The following is a 19,018-nucleotide window of genomic DNA, read 5'->3' on the forward strand; positions in this document are numbered from 1 at the left end:
ACAGAATCTATGTAAATACATTTATTATAACTGTCTTTTTTTCATTTACTTTTTTTCAGAGATTAAAGAATGAAAGACGAATTTTGTTCAGTTTTATTTAAAAATTAGTAATTTCATTTAACATAGAGATATATCAATAACTTCACAGAATTATGTGTCATTGTCATTTATGTTATTTTGACAACAATTTTACATGATCAAACGTAACAGTCTAATTTGTATTCTCAAATAGTAAAGAGTATAGTTTGTTTTTTAGATTTATTTTTATTTTAAGGGGCCTCAAAAATAATGTACAAATATATTTTGTTAAAGATTTACTTATACAGAAGCTACACCCCGAACGATTTCGATTAAACAAAACTTGAAGAAAACAATATTTTTACAAATTTTGAGCTAAAAAATGTCTAAAATATAGGTCAAATAAACATATGTTCATATATCCTAGGAGTATAGATGATGTTTAACCAACATATCTCGGACATATGTTTATATATCCCAGGAGTATAGATTATGTTTGACCAACATATCTCAAAAATATGCTTATATATTCCGGGAGTATAGATGATGTTTAACCAACATATCTCGGACATATGTTTATATATCCCAGGAGTATAGATTATGTTTGACCAACATATCTCAAAAATATGCTTATATATTCCGGGAGTATAGATGATGTTTAACCAACATATCTCGGACATATGTTTATATATCCCAGGAGTATAGATTATGTTTGACCAACATATCTCAAAAATATGCTTATATATCCCAGGAGAATAGATGATGTTTAACCAGCATATCTCGAACATATGTTTATATATCCTAGGAGTATAGATGATGCTTGACCAACATATCTCAAAATTATGTTTATATATCCCAGGAGTATAGATGATGTTTAATCAGCATATCTCGAACATATGTTTATATATCCTAGGAGTAAAGATGATGCTTGAGCAACATATCTCAAAATTATGTTTATATATCCTAGGAGAAAAGATGATTTTTGACCAACATATTTCGAACATATGTTTATAAATCCCAGGGGAATAGATGATGCTTAACCAGCATATCTTGAACATATGTTTATATATCCCGGGAGTATAGATGATGTTTAACCAGCATATCTCGAACATATGTTTATATATCCTAGGAGAAAAGATGATTTTTGACCAACATATTTCGAACATATGTTTACAAATCCCAGGAGAATAGATTATGCTTAACCAACATATCTCGAACATATGTTCATATATCCTAGGAGTATAGATGATGTTTAACCAGCATATCTCGAACATATGTTTATATATCCCAGGAGAATAGATGATGTTTGACCAGCATATCTCGGACATATATTTATATATCCCAGGAGAATAGATGATGTTTAACCAGCATATCTCAAACATATGTTTATATATCCCAGGAGAATAGATGATGTTTAACCAGCATATTTGGGACATATGGTTATATATCCCAGGAGAATAGATGATGTTTAACCAGCATATCACGAACATATGTTTATATATCCCAGGAGAATAGATGATGTTTAACCAACATATCTCGAACTCCTTCCCTCAGTGGAATTGAATCCTCGGTGCTGAAAAATAATAATCTTTCAATAATGATTTTGTAGTTTGATCACTGAAGCTATGGGCTTCTAAATGAGTGTTTTATTAAATGTTATTACACTAATGAAAATTTTTCTTCGAGCCTTCAGATTTTTTTTCTCAGAATTTTATAAAGAATTTTCTTGCAATTTTTACGAAATTTTTAGAAACCCTGTTATTGATTGGTTTGCTCTTTGAATTCCGGACTTTTATAAATACTAATATTCAAATATCTTTCAAAGGACTATACATTTCACGTAACTCATTCACAACGTTACTCTAAATATCTTTCTCTCATCAAGATTAATAAGATAATTTATTTTCTACCTTAAAATGGTAAAACTCTGATTTTTAAAAATATATATCTTCTGCACTGTTACTAAGATAGAGTTTCAGAGGGTATTTTCGTAAATTGGGCATGACAAACTAGTAATGGAAAAAATTTTTTTACCTGCCAGTGATTTCCCAATTAGGCGAGAGCTGGAAAGAAAACTGTGAAAGAACCCGTAACTCACATTTTACCAGAACCCAACCTGAAACATTGTCAGAAAAATATGCTCTTAGAAGCATAAATTATTTTGAATATGGAGAACTTGGAGGAATTATTCATGCATATGTTTTTCCACCAGGAGAAGCCAAAATATCATGAGAATAATAGAACTTAAACCTGGATGTATTCTATTTGTATATTTTACTACCTGGAGAAGCCAGGATACCATATGGAGTATTGAACTTGAACCTGGATGTATTCTTCCTATATATTTTACTACCTAGAGAAGCCAGGATACCATGAGAATTGAACTTGAAACTGGATGTATTCTTCTTGTATACTTTACTACCTGGAGAAGCCAGGAAACCATGAAGAGAATAGAACTTGAACCTGAATGTTTTCTTCCTGTATATTTCACTACCTGGAGAAGCCAGGAAACCATGAGGAGAAAAGAACTTAATCTAAATGTATTCTTCCTGTATATTTTACTATCTGGAGAAGCCAGGAAACCATGAAGAGAATAGAACTTGAACCTGAATGTTTTCTTCCTGTATATTTCACTACCTGGAGAAGCCAGGATAGCATGAGGAGAATAGAACTTCTCAATAGATTTCTCCGCGGAGCAGAGACTCTCAAACCAGAGATGAAGTACCTAGGCATGAAAACTGAAGATAAGATTGATATCAATAATGAATAATAAATATATCTAAATACAGTAAGTTAATATTTTTTAAAGGTAGTGTTCGCGAAAAATGAAAGAGGGTATAGGCTTACGGCGAAAAATTGTCGATGGTGATTGCTATTATAATCTTACTTCTATCTGTTGCGTCTATAAGGAAAAATTTGTCAAAAACGATACTTACCGAAGAACGTAGCGTCCATACAAATTCAGAAAGTTGCAATATTCGACTCAGATCGTAAAAACTCAATATAATTCTAAACAAATCATTAAGACATTACAACCTATAATCATCGATAATTTTTTGACGCATTCGTATATAGTTGATATCTCATAAAATTTGTTATTTGTTTTATATACAATGCACTTAAAACGACGATTTTTTTCCGCTAGGTGTCTCTGCCACGTGGAATCATTCAGAGCATCGAGAGCAGAGACACCTGGCAGCCAACTAATCGGCGTTCCAAGTAAATTGTATATAACATTTTTTTTATGAAATATGAACTATATACGAATGCGTCAAAAAATTATCGATGATTATAGGATGTAACATCTGAATGATTTGTTTGGAATTAAATTGATTATATTATGATCCGAGTGGAATGTTGCAACTTTCTGAATTTGTATTGAGGCTACATTCTTTGGTATGAGTCGTTTTTGACAATTTTCTCCTCATAGACGCAACAGATAGAATTAAGACAGTTCTTGATGGCAACCTTGAATATTTTAATTATGAACTAAATAGTTATGAAAGTTTTTTTTGCGTGTTGCAAGCTGGCTCAATATTCAATGTTCCTTATTTTTTTGTTCCTAACTCACCCAACCCAACTTTTTCGTTAATGTATTGGTTATTTTTTCTTAATTTACCTCAAATTTTCCAAGTTCTTTCTTTTTTGACCTTGTTCCTAAAATCCTAAATTGCTTCACTAACCTGTTTTTGTTCCTAAAATCCTTAATTGCTTCACTAACCTGTTTTTGTTCCTAAAATCCTAAATTGCTTCACTAACCTGTTTTTGTTCCTTATTTTAACTACAAGATTTCTTCTTATTTATGATTTGTTATACCAAGTTCTTCGTTTATGTATTTAATATCATAAATCCTCTAAATATTTAAAAAAAAAAGGAAAAAATAAGCTTAATTCAGGTTTCTTAAATAAATAAAGCTCGAGCAATCACGACAATAATCTTTGAAAAAATGGGCTATGAAATGTAAATGTATAAAATGTAAATGTATAAAATTACGTAAATTATAGTTATTGAATAAATCCAAAAAATGAAGGATTAAGTAAAATAAAATATTTCAACTAATGAAAATTCAAATATGTTGAACTTTCCAAATTTGTATCAAATATAAAATTTTCAGAGGAACTTAATATACGTAAATTATAGTTATTGAATAAATACAAAAATGAATGATTAAGTAAAATAGAATATTACATCTAATGAAAATTAAAATATGTTGAACTTTCCAAATTTGTATCAAATATAAAATTTTCAGAGGAACTCTACTTTCTTCTGAATTGTTTTGTTATTTTAAAGTTTTACATAAAAAATTATGTAAGGTTGAGTATCAATTTTTAATGCTGAAACAAAAAAACCCTTTATAACCTCATTATTTTGGTTCAAAGACTTATAAAGTTTTTAGACAGAAATTTTCTCTTTATCAAGGTGGTTCGAGATAAAGAGAAAATAAATTGTACACAAACGTCATCCCAAGATAGTGGAGTTGTCTTATTGCAATGATTATTTCTAGATAAAGTAAAATTTTTAAGAAAGAAGAAATAACATATAAACTTGATTAAAACTTTAGTTTTATTTAACAATATTGAAAATAATATATTTTGGAAATATTCTAAATTTTTTGGAGAAAATCTGGGAACCAATCAAAACTTTATAGCATACATGTTATAATGTACAGCTAATTTAACTTTATAGTACGATGATTACTTTATAGCATGTTTAAAATAAAATTCACCATGGAGTGAGTAAGAATGATAAAACAATAGTTTCATGTATTTGCGTAACTTATTTTATGTTTGTAATAACTTCCTTTTATAAACTAAACAAAACTCTAATTTATTTAACTTTGATTTAATAAAACTTAATAGTAAAACTCGCTTAATTTAATATTATAGTAGATGAAACATCAAAGTTTGAGCAAATCTTTATTTTATTATTATTTTAGAACTTTTTCTTTTACTTGTAGAATACATTTGTAGAATTTATTATTCAAATTTGAGGAAACTTATCCAACCCGATATTTCCCGCGTTGTATGACGACAAATTGATTTTATCGCCCTACAACTGGGCGAAAAAGTAACTTTATCTTCCTGGCTACAAAATTTTTTATTTCACATCCAATATTTCCTGCTGTAGGGTGATAAAGTTACATATCACCCTACAACAGGGTGATGAAGTTACATATCACCCTACAACAGGGTGATGAAGTACTTAATCGACCTGCTATTAGATAAGGTGAGCAAATTTGAATAAAACTATATGTGTTATTGTAATTTGAATGAATTTATATATCCTCTTTTAACCACCCGGTTATAACTGGCGTCAAACATTATAGAAATCCAATGTATAGAAATCCCTTAATCCGGGAGAACATTTTTTTATATTTTTGAGAAATTTTTTGTTTGTAAAATAACACTGTACACATCAATTTCATAAAATAGTTTTTTTTAATAGAAACACTTAATTTTATGTAACCATATGATCATTGATTTATGTTGTCAGTGCATGATAGAATCTAGGGGACCTTAAACACAATAGAGAGCAGTACAAATCACATTGATCTAGTTAGTTGTATAGAGTCCAGGGTATGTTAAAAAAAGAAATTATGATAATGATAATGATAAGATACAATCTTTTTCAAACACGTTCAAATTCTCAAAATATAAAAAAAATTCTCCCGGAAAATACGCCTTTTTGCTATACCTAGCGATTTCTATACGTTGGATTTCTATAATACAGGGTGTCCCAATAAACATGGGAATTCAGTGACGAATTCGATATCGTCTTTTCCAATAATTCTTTGATTTAGTGATTTACTTAGAAAGCTGTAATCTGTAAGAGTTTCGTCTGCTATGTTCACATTTTGTTTGTTTATGTTTTGACTGCATACGGTTGTACTTCATGGTAAAACAAGAAAATTGCAGTATTGCAGTATACAGACAGAGTAAACTTGTCCGTCTTCACTGTTCATCTTGGGGAGACATAATGAACACATATTTACAGTATTTTACCTTTTTCATATAATAAACATAATAATATTATGGCTGTTGAAATTAGGTATTACAATGCTAATTAATAACAAAGACGATATCAAATTCGTCACTGAATTCCCATGTTTTTTGGGACACCTTGTATTTGACGGTTATAGTTATAAACATTAGGACACTAGAATAAGAAATATTTCTAACTTTTTCTTGATTTCATCTAAAAAATGTCAGATTGGAGAAAAATTCGATAATGCAAAATGTATCCTACAAGGGAGTGTTGTTTTGATTTCTAATATTTACATCTTTTAACACCCCCCAAATTGCAGTATACATTCCTAAAGTGTAGTAAACCTGCAAAAAACTTGCATATGTTCACAATGCACAGAACTTTTTTTCCCTCTCAAAATGTAATATGAAGCCCGATCCGATCTTGATCAGCGATAAAACTATACGAACCCATGGTTCAAGAAGATGGTATCAGTGATCCAGAATATATAGCAGGCATTTAAACTTTTTATATAAAGAATATATTGCAGAAACTATTATAAACCAACAAAATACAAAGTCCTAAATACATATCAGAAAAATCCATTAAAAGATTCGAAATGATTTTTAAAGAAAATACGCATAATACTCAACACCACACATCTGTTAAATTGACAAATTTAACGATTGGATTGGGCACAATTAAAAAAAGTTGACACCTTCATCTTGATTAAGAAGTTCAAGAATATCAAACCTGATCTATTTAAGATACAACAACAACTACAGCAACAACAACAACTACAGCAACAACAACAACATTTTTTTTGTAAACAAATCATTGAGGTTCCTTGTACATTCCTTATCTCTTCCTTCTGACATACAAAAAATAAAATTTTGAATAAATCAATTTTTTCAAAAAATATTTACCCTAAATAATTTTAAAAATTTTGTTTTTAAAGGCTGCTTTCTATTGAAAACAAAGCATTTTAGTTAATTCGTATTTTTCATTATTTTTTAAGTGGCCTCACAGAAGCCTTTAATTTGTTACCCTATAGATGGAGACCTATAAAAGAAGTAAAATATAATACTTCAAGTAAATAAAGATTAAAATATTATAGAATTTCTCAAATTCACATAATTTAAGAGTAGGACTAGAAGAATAGAATTGAAAGTTTGACACGCTATAAACCACAAGTTCACAACTAGAGCAAAAAACCTATCCCAAGTTATGATTTAATGTTTTATTGCGGTTTTATAAATTGATATAAATTAAAATCATCTAAAAGCACAGTACGATATAAATTTTCCGTTAAAGATAAAAATTAAAATTCTAGATCTTTGTTTTTGTGTTGTTCTTGTTTATTCATATTTTATATGTTTTTTTTCTAAAATATTTTCTATTGCGTGTTGAAGCACGAGGTATTTTCCAAGAAACAAATCTGCTGAATTGGCTAGAAAGGTTTAGGATAAAAAAGAAGGATCAAATTTCCATGATTTTCACAAATGTTACAATTTAACCTTTTTTAAAAGTTTAACTAAACCTCAAATTTAGTATTTTTTTAGTTTCTTAAATCAATTTTATTTTATTAATATTCTGGACATCATTTTATAAATCACTTAAATTACTTTTGTAGAGAAATCACTTGCCTGCAGTCAGGCAAGTGACTTATTAGGCTGGAGAAGCGCTAAGTATAGTTACTCATCTTGTATCCTACGGGGGAAGCAAGAAAAGTACATAGATTAAAACAAAACTTTATCTTCTGCTTGGTGCACTGAAAGAAGGAGTTTAACTCCTCGTGGGTGTACAAGACATGGACTGTTAAGGAAGATTCCTCTCAAGAGATCTGTCAGGGCTTACAACTCCCCATTTTGCATAAGGGGTGCAGTTATGGGTTTTCTTAATTACCCTAACTGGGAAACAGTATAAAATGAAGGAATCCCCTATACCCTTCTTAATCTCATAATATCTCTCCTCTACCTTTTCCACAACTCGGATGTTAAAAGAACTATTTGGAAAGGTATTACAGTGTAAAAACAAGAAACAAGAAGAAAAAAGAAATTGAACAGAAAAAAAGTGGCAGGGAAATCTCTTGACAATAGAGATGGGGGCTTAAAACAAGGAAACAAGGAAAAAGAAGAAAACTTTGAACAGGGAAATAAGAAGGGGATTTGAGCTTTACACTATCTATTTTTTTAACCAATAGCAAATGAAGACAAATACACAGAATGGTAGACGTCCCATCCCCCCCTCTATGTCCTTCTCAAAATAAAAAACTAGAAAATGTATAGCAGGGCCCATCCTCCTCCCCGCCTCCAAGAAAATATCAGGGAAAGTGTGTAGAAATGCAGTTTACACAAGCTACTGTGTTACAGCTAACTCAAGCAAAATAGAAAAAAAAAACAAGGGGAGAGGGTAGTGACCTTGCTCCCCTCAGAATAGGTCTGAGATACAGGGCTCGGAAAAATATTTCTTTCTCTTGCAATTTGGCTAGCTGCAAGATCATCCAAAAGAATCATTTATTTTTATTTTCAAATTTGTAAAATTTAATTAGAATAAAAAGTTATTAGAGTTAAAATTGCAGTTGAAAATAAACATAAAACAACTAAAGATATCAAAATTATTTACATTCATATCTAATTCATACTTTATAAGACAAAGCTTTAAAGGGAACCATTTTGAATCCGGCATTGCCATCTTTCATGGACCATCACTTGAAATTAGGTTTAAAGTCCCTTTAAAGGAAAGTTTAAAATCAAGAGAAGATCAAGATCATCTGTCTGCCTGTATCAAATAAACGTCAAAACTTTTAAACAGATTAGGCCCAATTTGTTTACCCCTAGGAAGAATTTTTTAGTCAAAATTGAAAAATTATTTATGAAAATGCACCAACATAAATAGACAATTAAAAACGATATTAAAACTGGCAGTTATTTCCTAGAGAAATATTTACTAGATTCACAAATATAGTTACATGCTAGATTCACAAATATTGTTACATGCTAGATTCACAAATATAGTTACATCCTAGATTTAAAAATATAGTTACATGCTAGATTCACAAATATAGTTATATGTTAGATTCACAAATATAGTTACATCCTAGATTCACAAATATAGTTACATGCTAGATTCACAAATATTGTTACATGCTAGATTCACAAATATAGTTACATCCTAGATTCACAAATATAGTTACATGCTAGATTCACAAATATAGTTATATGCTAGATTCACAAATATAGTTACATGCTAGATTCACAAATATAGTTATATGCTAGATATATACATATTATATAATTTTTTTAAGTAATTACATAAAATGATGGAAGATTAAAACGGCATTTAAACGACGTTCAGTAGTCGAAAAAGCTTTAGCACCCTTTTTCAGAGACACGTTGTACATTTAAATGAGTGACACGTGAAACTGAAGTAAATCTGACGTATGATTGACATCTTGTATGTTATCAATCATGATCCTTCTAATGGAAACGCTATAATGAGAAAATGTTCTGTATTTCTAGCCTGTAGCGGTGTAGATCAACAAATCTCATAAAAGTGCTTAAAATGAAAACTAGAGGTGCATACTGCATACGACAATTCCAAGAGGGGAAAGCTGATAGCTCAATGATTTTTGCGCAGGCATTGGTTAAAGAGCACGTCATCGTGAATCAGATATGTAACTAATTAGATAAAGAGTCAGGCAAGATTTGATCGACAATACCCTTAAGTGAAACTTTTTATAAACTTAAAGGGACAGGGTAGGTGAGCTAAGAATGCAGTAGTGTAGAGAAATCTTTAGAAATCATTTGAGACTTTCAGAAAAAGTAAAAATTCAACCATTAAAATCCTCCTGGTGGGTTGAACAATCCAGGAGGATTTTAAAGATAAAACTTTTACTCTTTCTGAATAATTATAAACCGTACAAACGTCTTATAAGTCTCAAATTATTTCTAAAATTATTCTTTACAATACTGCATTCTCAGCTCAACTACAATGTCTATTCAGACACTCCCTTTAAGTGCAGTTCAAAACTTCATCATTTTAGATTCCTTCTTATTGTTCTAAAGATTTATCAACACACAAAGATATACATACTAAATAGTTTCTAAATACTAACTATTATTGTTTTATAACGAGTTGAAAATAATTGTAAAGGTAATACTGTTAAATCATACAATTTTATTTAAATAATTTATCACAATTTTGTATTAATTTGTTATGAAAAAAAAACAATTTGTTAAAAAGAATTATTAATTTAAGAATTTCAAGAATGATTAAAAGAAATATTCTCTTGGATAAAAACCAACTTCTAAAAATTTCAAATGCTTCCGTTAAAAAGTATCTTACCTTATCATGAGTTTGGTTTATATAATGAACACATCTGTAGAGAAGCTCATCTGGTCTTAAAACCTTTTCATCCTCATCCAACCTAACAAATAAACAAAATAAAACCTTTTCATCCTCATCCAACCTAACAAATAAACAAAATAAAACCTTTTCATCCTCATCCAACCGAACAAATAAACAAAATAAAACCTTTTCATCCTCATCCAACCTAACAAATAAACAAAATAAAACTTTTTCATCCTCATCCAATCTAACAAATAAACAAAATAAAACCTTTTCATTCTCATCCAACCTAACAAATAAACAAAGTAAAACCTTTTTATCCTCATCCAACCTAACAAATAAATTAAATAAAAAAGGTGTTTTCCATCGAAAGTGCCTTAAAGTCTCAACTTAACTAAAAATATTTTTATTTGCAAAATATTGAGATTTATTTTTATTTCCAAAAAACCAACACCAATGAACTTCGACAGGTTTTACACTGATTTTAAGATTAGATTAGCGCTTAATACCAGAAAGCTGTTACTTTCTATCCCAATTTCACAAATAAAACATCAATTTTTAGCGTTTTCTCTTCTTTACTGTTTTGTCCCCGTGCGTTTTCTATGAAAAAGTAGAAAAAGATAACTATGTACACCAAACTATGTACACCAAACTATGTACACCAAGACAGACATGCTTGAAAACTGTTTGATTTGTTTTATCAAAACCATTAATTTTATGTCAATAAATCAATTGTATTTTAAGTCCAAAGAAAGCATTTACCTTCATAAAATAAATGTGCTGGTTTTAGCCACAATTTGTAAAAGGCAATAGCTATAGTTAGTTTTTCTAGAACTTTTAGGTTAATAGACTTTTTATAGGCATCACGCAAATACTGTGAAGGTTCCAAACATTTTAAAACATCATTCATGTAAAGGTTTGCTTTAACCCTAGGTTTACCCAAAATTGTCAGGGGGGGGGCCTCGATCCTCTATTTCCTTATTATGATACAAATCTATAATACTTGATACATTTTTGTAAAGCCCTTGGGCACTATTTTAGTAATCTGCAAATTTGCAAAAGTTTAAATATTTATTGCAATATTAAGTTATTAAGTAAAAGATATGCAAAAACTAAAAGTGCGCAAAAATTATTAAATAACACATTTTTAAAAAGCCCTTGCCACGACGAATTCAAATATGCAAAAATATTTGCAAAATTTTCAAAAACTAAATTTGTATTCAAGGAAAACGGAAAATATGCAAATTCTTTTAAGGCATCTGTGCAAAAATCTATGCAAAATTGTTTCGAAAATCTTCTTTCCCTTAAAAAAAGTCCAAAAACTTAAAGTTAAAAAAAGTAATGGGCCATCACATCACTAGCTGAATTTGTAAGTTTCTAGCGACATTGTCAACGTGAAAACATTACCTGAATGTTTTACAGAGAACAAGTCTAGAGAAAACAGAGTTGTAATCTCTACTAATCTCTTCTGCAGCTGCCTCCTGACCTCACATTCATTACGGTCAAACTACATACAGTGAGAACCAGATAACTCTAGAATAAGAATACGACTTTTAGAATCAAATGACTTTAAATAGTCCAATGAATATGAGACGTGCACAGTAATTGTGTTTTGTTAACAGACCCATTTCACTATAAACTAGTATTTGCCTTGTGACAACATCAAATTCACTCTAGTATTGCTATTCCACAGTTTTCTGTTTCTGTTATCTGCTGTTATTACGGTAACAGATAGATGTCATTATATTTCTCTAATAGATTTAAGCTAAATGATTGTATATTTGGACATCAAGGTCAAGATTGGGACACAAGGTCAAGATTGGGACACACGGTCAAGATTAGGACACAAGGTCAAAATTGGGATAAAGGCCAAGATTGGGACACATGGTCAAGATTAGGACACAAGGTCAAGAGTAGGACGCAGGGTAAAGATTAGGACACAAGGTCAAGATTGGGACACAAGGTCAAGATTAAGACACAAGGTCAAGATTAGGACACAAAGTCAATATTAAGACACAAGGTCAAGATTGGGACACAAGATCAAGATTAGAACACAAGGTAAAGATTAGAACACAAGATCAAGATTAGAACACAAGGTCAAGTTTGGAACATAAGGTCAAAACAAAATTGGGATACAAGGTCAAGATTAGGACACAAGGTCAAGATTGGGATACAAGCTTAATTGAACAAATGAATGTTCCTGAATAAATAACCAAGGATGAATAGTTCCACCAAGTATAGAAGTAGGGCGGAGTCCTTGTTCAAGAATCTGTTTTAAGGCGGAGCAAAGGGAACCTCTAACCAGATCTAATAAATAGTGAAAAATGCAATTAGAATTTATATGAAAATGATTGATGAATGATGAATGATGAATGATGAATGATGAATGATGAATGATGAATGATGAATGATGAATGATGAATGATGAATGATGAATGATGAAATACTTGAACAAATTTAGCTGGGAACCATCCAATGAGACCGTTAAGTTCTCCAACCCAACAATGTTCATCTTCTTGTGAGACGACATTGATAATATCATTCTTCCTGATTATACATTCTTCAGAACATCGAGCCAAATATCAAAGGGAGGGTTGCGTCCGAACATTTTAAGCGTTTTTGTTAGTCTAAGAACAAACATTTTAGAGCTTCATTTTAAGAGCGATTCTGACATTTGAGTTTAATAGCAATTCCTTAGCGTTTGCATTTAAGAGCGATTTAATTAAGGCTTTGTTGGAAGAAACAATTGTTCCTCGATCACCTTTTACGACTAAAATTTATTCTTAACCTTTATTTCTGAAGATCTTATATTAATACTCGGGGTTTTTAAGCATAATAATTATAAAACGAACTCAAAAATACCCTTTTTCGGAAATGACAAAAGTAAAGTTGTTTATATAAAAAGTAAAAAACTAAAAAGACTGGATTTAAACTACCCGGAGTAAATCAAGGTAATTAAAAAAATATCAAGATTGAAAAATGTTCCTGAATCCAAGTTCATCGTCGTCTTTTCGCTCAAAATCTTAATCCAAACTTTTTATTAATACAGTTTTAAAAAATAGCATCCCAACGTTAATAAAAATATTATATATATTTGGGGGCTTTCCTTTTTTATCAAAAAAGATTTTTTTGAAAGATATTGAGTTTCAACTTAAAGATCTCATGAGTTTAGGGTTTAATTTAGTTTATGGATTTCAATTCAAATCTGAGAATAATTTATTTTCAACTGCAAATACCATTCAGTAGTTAAACATATTTTTTCCTTTTCGAATCCTTAATTAATTTCGCATTGTACAGTGAGGGGAAGGGGTGGGGCAGTAGATGAGGCATGGGACGTAGGTTTGCGGAGGGGGGGATAGATAAAACTCCTAAATTGATTATGTGGCCGCAGCGCCGGCCCCTGGGCCTGTGCTAGCCGCAGTGCTCGGCCCCTAGCCCATCCTAGCCGTAGCGCTCGGCCCAGAAATTGTCTTAACCTAACCTAACCATCAATAATAAGAGTTTTATCTATCCCCCCCTCCACAAAGATACTTCCCATCCCAGTAGATGAAAAAGAGAGGGGTGGATGATTGCAAGGAAAGAAGAAGGAAAAAACTTTGGGATTCTAAGAAAAAAAATTTTCTCACCCCCCCCCCCGCTAAATTTGACCAATTGAGATAAAAAATTTCCTAACAGTGCTCTAGCTCGTTTCCTAAAATATGTTAAAATATTTTTAATCAGATTTTGATTTTAGGTCAAATATCATTTAATGATTAACAAAAAACTTAATGAATAAAATTCCTTTATTACAGATATTAAATAAAATTTCAAACTTGTATTTAACAGGGGGGGGGGGGGGATCTTAATTACCTGTCCGTGTATATTAGTCTGAGTGTACACTTAGGACAGTTTACTAATAAAGGATATTAAGAGATTATGGCCTATTCATACAGTACCATACAAACATCAAATATCATAATATGCAGTACGCTTTCGGAGTACAAGTGTATGGGGAGGTTTTGTATTATTAATTTTACTCAGTTTTCTCAGAACCGCTTATTAACGATTAAATATTGCTCTGTAAAGACTCAACAATAAAATTTTAATTTAGAATAGTTTCGTAACATATTGTAAGTAATTTCCAGTAATCTTGTTAAGGTAATGAAATTTAAAAGATATTTAAAATATTTAAGGACCATTTAAATCTAGATTTGAAAAATTGAAACTATTTAAATACATATTTAAACTTTAAAGATTTAAGGATTAGAAAATTTGAGTCTGTGGCAAAACCTTTGGGAACCAATCAACCTTTATAGCGGGATGCTACAATATACAGCTAATATAACTTTATAACATGATGAATACTTATAACAGGTCAATAATGAAATTCACCATGAAGTAAGAATGATTGATAAAGTTCAAAATAGTTTTATAACAGATTTCTTAATTATGATTTTTGAGTCTATAACCTATACACATTAATGATTCATAAGTACCTTTTTGTTAGCGACGTATTCAGATAAACTTCGATATCTCTGATAAAAATTCAATTCATTTTCATATTTTATATAAATAAAAACATGAAATATTAGTTTGAATTAAAACCGAAATCATAGCACATCATATATGAATTTTAACATCAATATTAATATGAATATGAATATTAAAAGAAATATTTTTAACTTTAATAATTTATTTTTATTAAGTTTTACAATATTTTTAAAATTTTTATTTGATATTAGATGGAAATATTTTAACATTTCTAAATTTCTTGTTCTTCATTTTCTTCTTGTTCGTACATCTTTTAATCATATTTTGGCTAATTTTGAACTCTGTATTGGTTGGTGTTATAATTTTCAGCAACTCATTTTCTAGAATATTTTACTTTAGGTAAAATAATTAACCCTTCTCTAATGTTGTCTCAAGCCGACATCAGAAAAATTGACAGTTAACAGTTTACAGCAGAGATTCTCTTCTATTTTCTTCCTGTTTGTTGTTTCTATGCTTTGAGGCCTCTCCAAATAGTACTTTTGACATTGAGTTGTGGAGCAGGTAGGAGAGAGATAAGGAGGTTTGTAGGAGGCAGAGTATAAGGGATTGCTTTCTGTTTTCCTTTGTGTTATAGTCTTTCCGACTAAGGAGAATTTTAAGGAAACTCCCCTGTAGGATACGACATGTGCAATTGAACGCAGTGCTCCTCCAAACTGCTATGAGCAGTAAGCAACTGATGAATATGATTATAAATATGAATATGAATATGAATATAGAACAATATCAATATAAGCATGAACAATATGAATATATACATCTATAATATTCTTATAAACTGAGGGGGGGGGGGCGGTGATTAAAATTGTATGCAAAAATGTACATGAACATTAATATGAATATGAAAATATGAATTTTAACGTAAATATGAATGAATGTAAAACTAATATATCAAAAATGAATGTATGAATATGAACATAAATATTAAATATTGAATTTATGAACATAAACATTAATATTCTAAATATATGAATATGAACATGAATATTAAATATTAAACACAGGAATATGACTATGAATATTGAAATATTAAATATTTGAACATGAATATGAATATAAAATATTGAACATATGAACATGAATATGAATCTTAAATATTGAATATATGAATATTAACATGCATATTAAATGTTGAAAATATGAACATGAATATGAATATTAAATATGGAATATATGAATATTAACATGCATATTAAATGTTGAAAATATGAATATTAACATGAATATGAATATTAAATATTAAATATATGAATATTAACATGAATATGAATATTAAATATTGAATATATGAATATTAACATGCATATTAAATATTGAACATATGAACATGAACATGAATATGAATTGCCTGGTGTGACTGATAACTGAGTAGTCAGGTTGCATCTTTACACTCTGGTAAACAGGATCTAGTCCCTGTACAGTAGTTTTTCTATAGTCTGATATGTGTACGTTGTACCATACGTTGTACAGTACATAGTGCAGTACACTGTTCATTATCTAACTCCTGTTCATTAGGTTCTCTACAGTCTACTATGTGTACGTTGTACAGTACACTGTGCACTGTACATTATCTTGTCCCTGTACATTAGGTTCTCTACAGTCTACTATGTGTACGTTGTACAGTACACTTTACACTGTACATTATCTTGTCCCTGCACATTAGGTTCTCTACAGTCTACTATGTGTACGTTGTACAGTACACTGTGCACTCTACATTATCTTGTTCCTGTACATTAGGTTCTCTACAGTGTACTATGTGTACGCTGTACAGTACACTGTGCACTGTGCAGTGGAATGTATTGTATTGCAATGGTTTTGTATTTGTTCAATGTTTATATTTATTCAGGACTCCTGAACATGGTGAGGAAGCATTATGTGTGTGTATCCGTACCAAAAGAGTTTGCTTCTGTTAAGGCTTCGATAAGGAACCACATATTTGTATTGTAGGTAAACATATAGAGTACATAAAAATCTCGGTATTGGTGCTTTACAGCTTTATGAGAGTACATTGTTCGCTCCAATAAAGAACCCGTCTGCAAAGCATAGGGACTGGCTTTCTCATGGATGGATTATATTACCTGGAGTATGGATTATATTACCTGGAGTATGGATTATATTACCTGGAGTATGGGTTATCTTACCTGGAGTATGTATTATATTACCTGGAAAAAAGTTCCAATTCTAAGAATTGCTTCCTTGAGATAAACCAACTGCTCAGTTCTCTTTATATTCTTACATCTAAACCAGAACTCAAATTAGATTAGTTCTTAGGACACTTCACAGGAAAGTTTTGTTTGATTATCAAATTTAAATTTAGATTGAATTTAGATTAATTCGATTCAATGTTTATATTTAAGATCTAACTCAGGAGAATGAATTAATATTGAGTAGAATTAAGTGGAAAAAAGTGTAAAAACCGCCATTTTCTTGTACTATTTCCCTACTGCAGGTGTACTTCACACATTTAAATGTTTGATATGGCTGGCCAAACGGCTGAATCAATTAGGCTGAATAAATTATAAGTTTTTTTTGTTTTAATTCTATTTTTAAAATTCCACGGGCAACGCTGGCACTTGAGCTAGTTTGTATAATAAAAAGAAAGATTACAAAACGGCGGTGCAACGAATTAAGTAAATTAAATCCAAATCTTAAAAAATTGGTCTTTTACTACCTCTAAACTCAAGCCTTCGTGGCTTGGCATTTAGAAATAATTGTTTTGCTTCGGTATCCCTGATAGCGCCCATCCGATTAGGATGAATGTGCATTCTAAATAGATTTTTCATTCGGACTTCTGTCACTTCTTGCTAATTATCAGAACTGAAAACCTCAGAAACCTCAAAATTACTGACCAAAGACTAAAAACTGGATTTTAATCTTTTTACAATCTATATGTAAATTTGCCTTGTCTGTCTGTCTGTCTGTTTGTTTGTATCCAATAAACGTCAAAACGGCTAAACCGATCGGGCCCAAATTTTTTGTGGGACATCACGTGACCACAGGGAAGGTTTAAGAATGATAAAAAAATGTGTTTTGAAGGTTTTTAATTTTGTTAAAAAAATAAAATTCTTGAAAATCCGTGATTTTTTTTTAAATCCGCAAAAAAATTTTCTTCTTAAAATGTAAACAAAAAGAACATGTTCACAATTTAAATAGATGATGGGCGCGAAGCGCCCTAAAAGCCTAGAAAGAAGGGCGCCTTGAATTTCTAGTTGTAGTATATTCCAGATAGATATTTTGACTGCAGTTTTGCAATATTTTTTCTTTCCCTTTACAGCTATTGAGAATTAAGCTTTGCATCAAAACAAAAAAATGCCTTTTAAACTGGAGGAATGCATTTTATAAAGACGAACTAAAGAAATACATTGGTGAAAATATACTGGGGAATATAGAGAAAATTTTTAGATTCAATTTTTAATTAAATAGTTCAATGAACATAAAATACCCCGCAATTGAGCAGTGAACATGCAGATTGTCTAACTTTCTTCTTCAAATTCAGGAGTTTTATGTATACAAATTCAATGAAAAATTCTGATAGATTCAGGTTCGTCGCGTCGGTGCCACTGCTAAGCAAAGTAACATGTATGAATTCCTTGCGCGGAAAGATTGCTAAATAATTATTATGACGTTATATTTTTCAATATATCATTTAAATCAGATAGAGAGAGAATTCAATCTTAAATAAAAACGTAATGAGATAATTGATAACTGTTAAAAAGTACAAGGTTACTTGCATAAAAGATATGAGACAATAATTTTCGTCTTTTAAACACTTCAAGTGAAAGAGGATTATCTAACATGCTTGTAATTCTATTGGATGTATCTGACAATATTGAAAACCATGTACATTTATCAACATTATTTGAGTTAAAGACTAGAAACCAAAAATTCATGTATTGCAGAAAATGTTTGCTTGCATGAAGAGCCAAAAATAATTTTTACAAGGTTAATGGCATCAAAAAAGAAGAAATTCCTGTGTAAAAGATCAAAATGAAAATCTTGTAAAAAAAATTTCCCATGCCAATTAGTGTAAGGTAAAAGCTGGGCGCTCAAACTAAACCCTCAGTCATATTGCCATAATGGTATATTTTATTGATTTTTAGAAAGCTTTGACAAAGAATGCATTATGCATAAATCTTGCGAGGAAGTTTTGCATGTTTTT

The 19,018-nt window shown here is 30.3% G+C and overlaps 1 protein-coding gene across 1 annotated transcript in view; it reads right to left on the bottom strand.

The window, feature by feature from the left end:
- Positions 1–284: 284 nt before the first annotated feature.
- The window catches only part of LOC111699474 (small G protein signaling modulator 3 homolog), a 42,951-nt gene continuing 24,217 nt past the window's right edge, over positions 285–19,018 (bottom strand). Inside the window, exons 17-28 of the mRNA XM_023470168.1 lie at positions 17,022–17,097; positions 16,208–16,272; positions 14,808–14,846; positions 14,001–14,023; positions 13,318–13,354; positions 12,763–12,879; positions 12,533–12,689; positions 11,740–11,813; positions 10,330–10,411; positions 2,656–2,743; positions 2,053–2,134; positions 285–1,591 (exon numbers count right to left, since the gene is read on the bottom strand). Coding sequence (XP_023325936.1) covers positions 1,513–1,591; positions 2,053–2,134; positions 2,656–2,743; positions 10,330–10,411; positions 11,740–11,813; positions 12,533–12,689; positions 12,763–12,879; positions 13,318–13,354; positions 14,001–14,023; positions 14,808–14,846; positions 16,208–16,272; positions 17,022–17,097 — 919 coding nt within the window. The 3' untranslated portion in view covers positions 285–1,512. The remainder of the gene's footprint in view (positions 1,592–2,052; positions 2,135–2,655; positions 2,744–10,329; positions 10,412–11,739; positions 11,814–12,532; positions 12,690–12,762; positions 12,880–13,317; positions 13,355–14,000; positions 14,024–14,807; positions 14,847–16,207; positions 16,273–17,021; positions 17,098–19,018) is intronic.

This window comes from Eurytemora carolleeae, unplaced genomic scaffold, assembly GCF_000591075.1.
Source record: "Eurytemora carolleeae unplaced genomic scaffold, Eaff_2.0 scaffold281, whole genome shotgun sequence".
Classification (NCBI taxonomy): Eukaryota; Metazoa; Arthropoda; class Copepoda; order Calanoida; family Temoridae; genus Eurytemora; species Eurytemora carolleeae.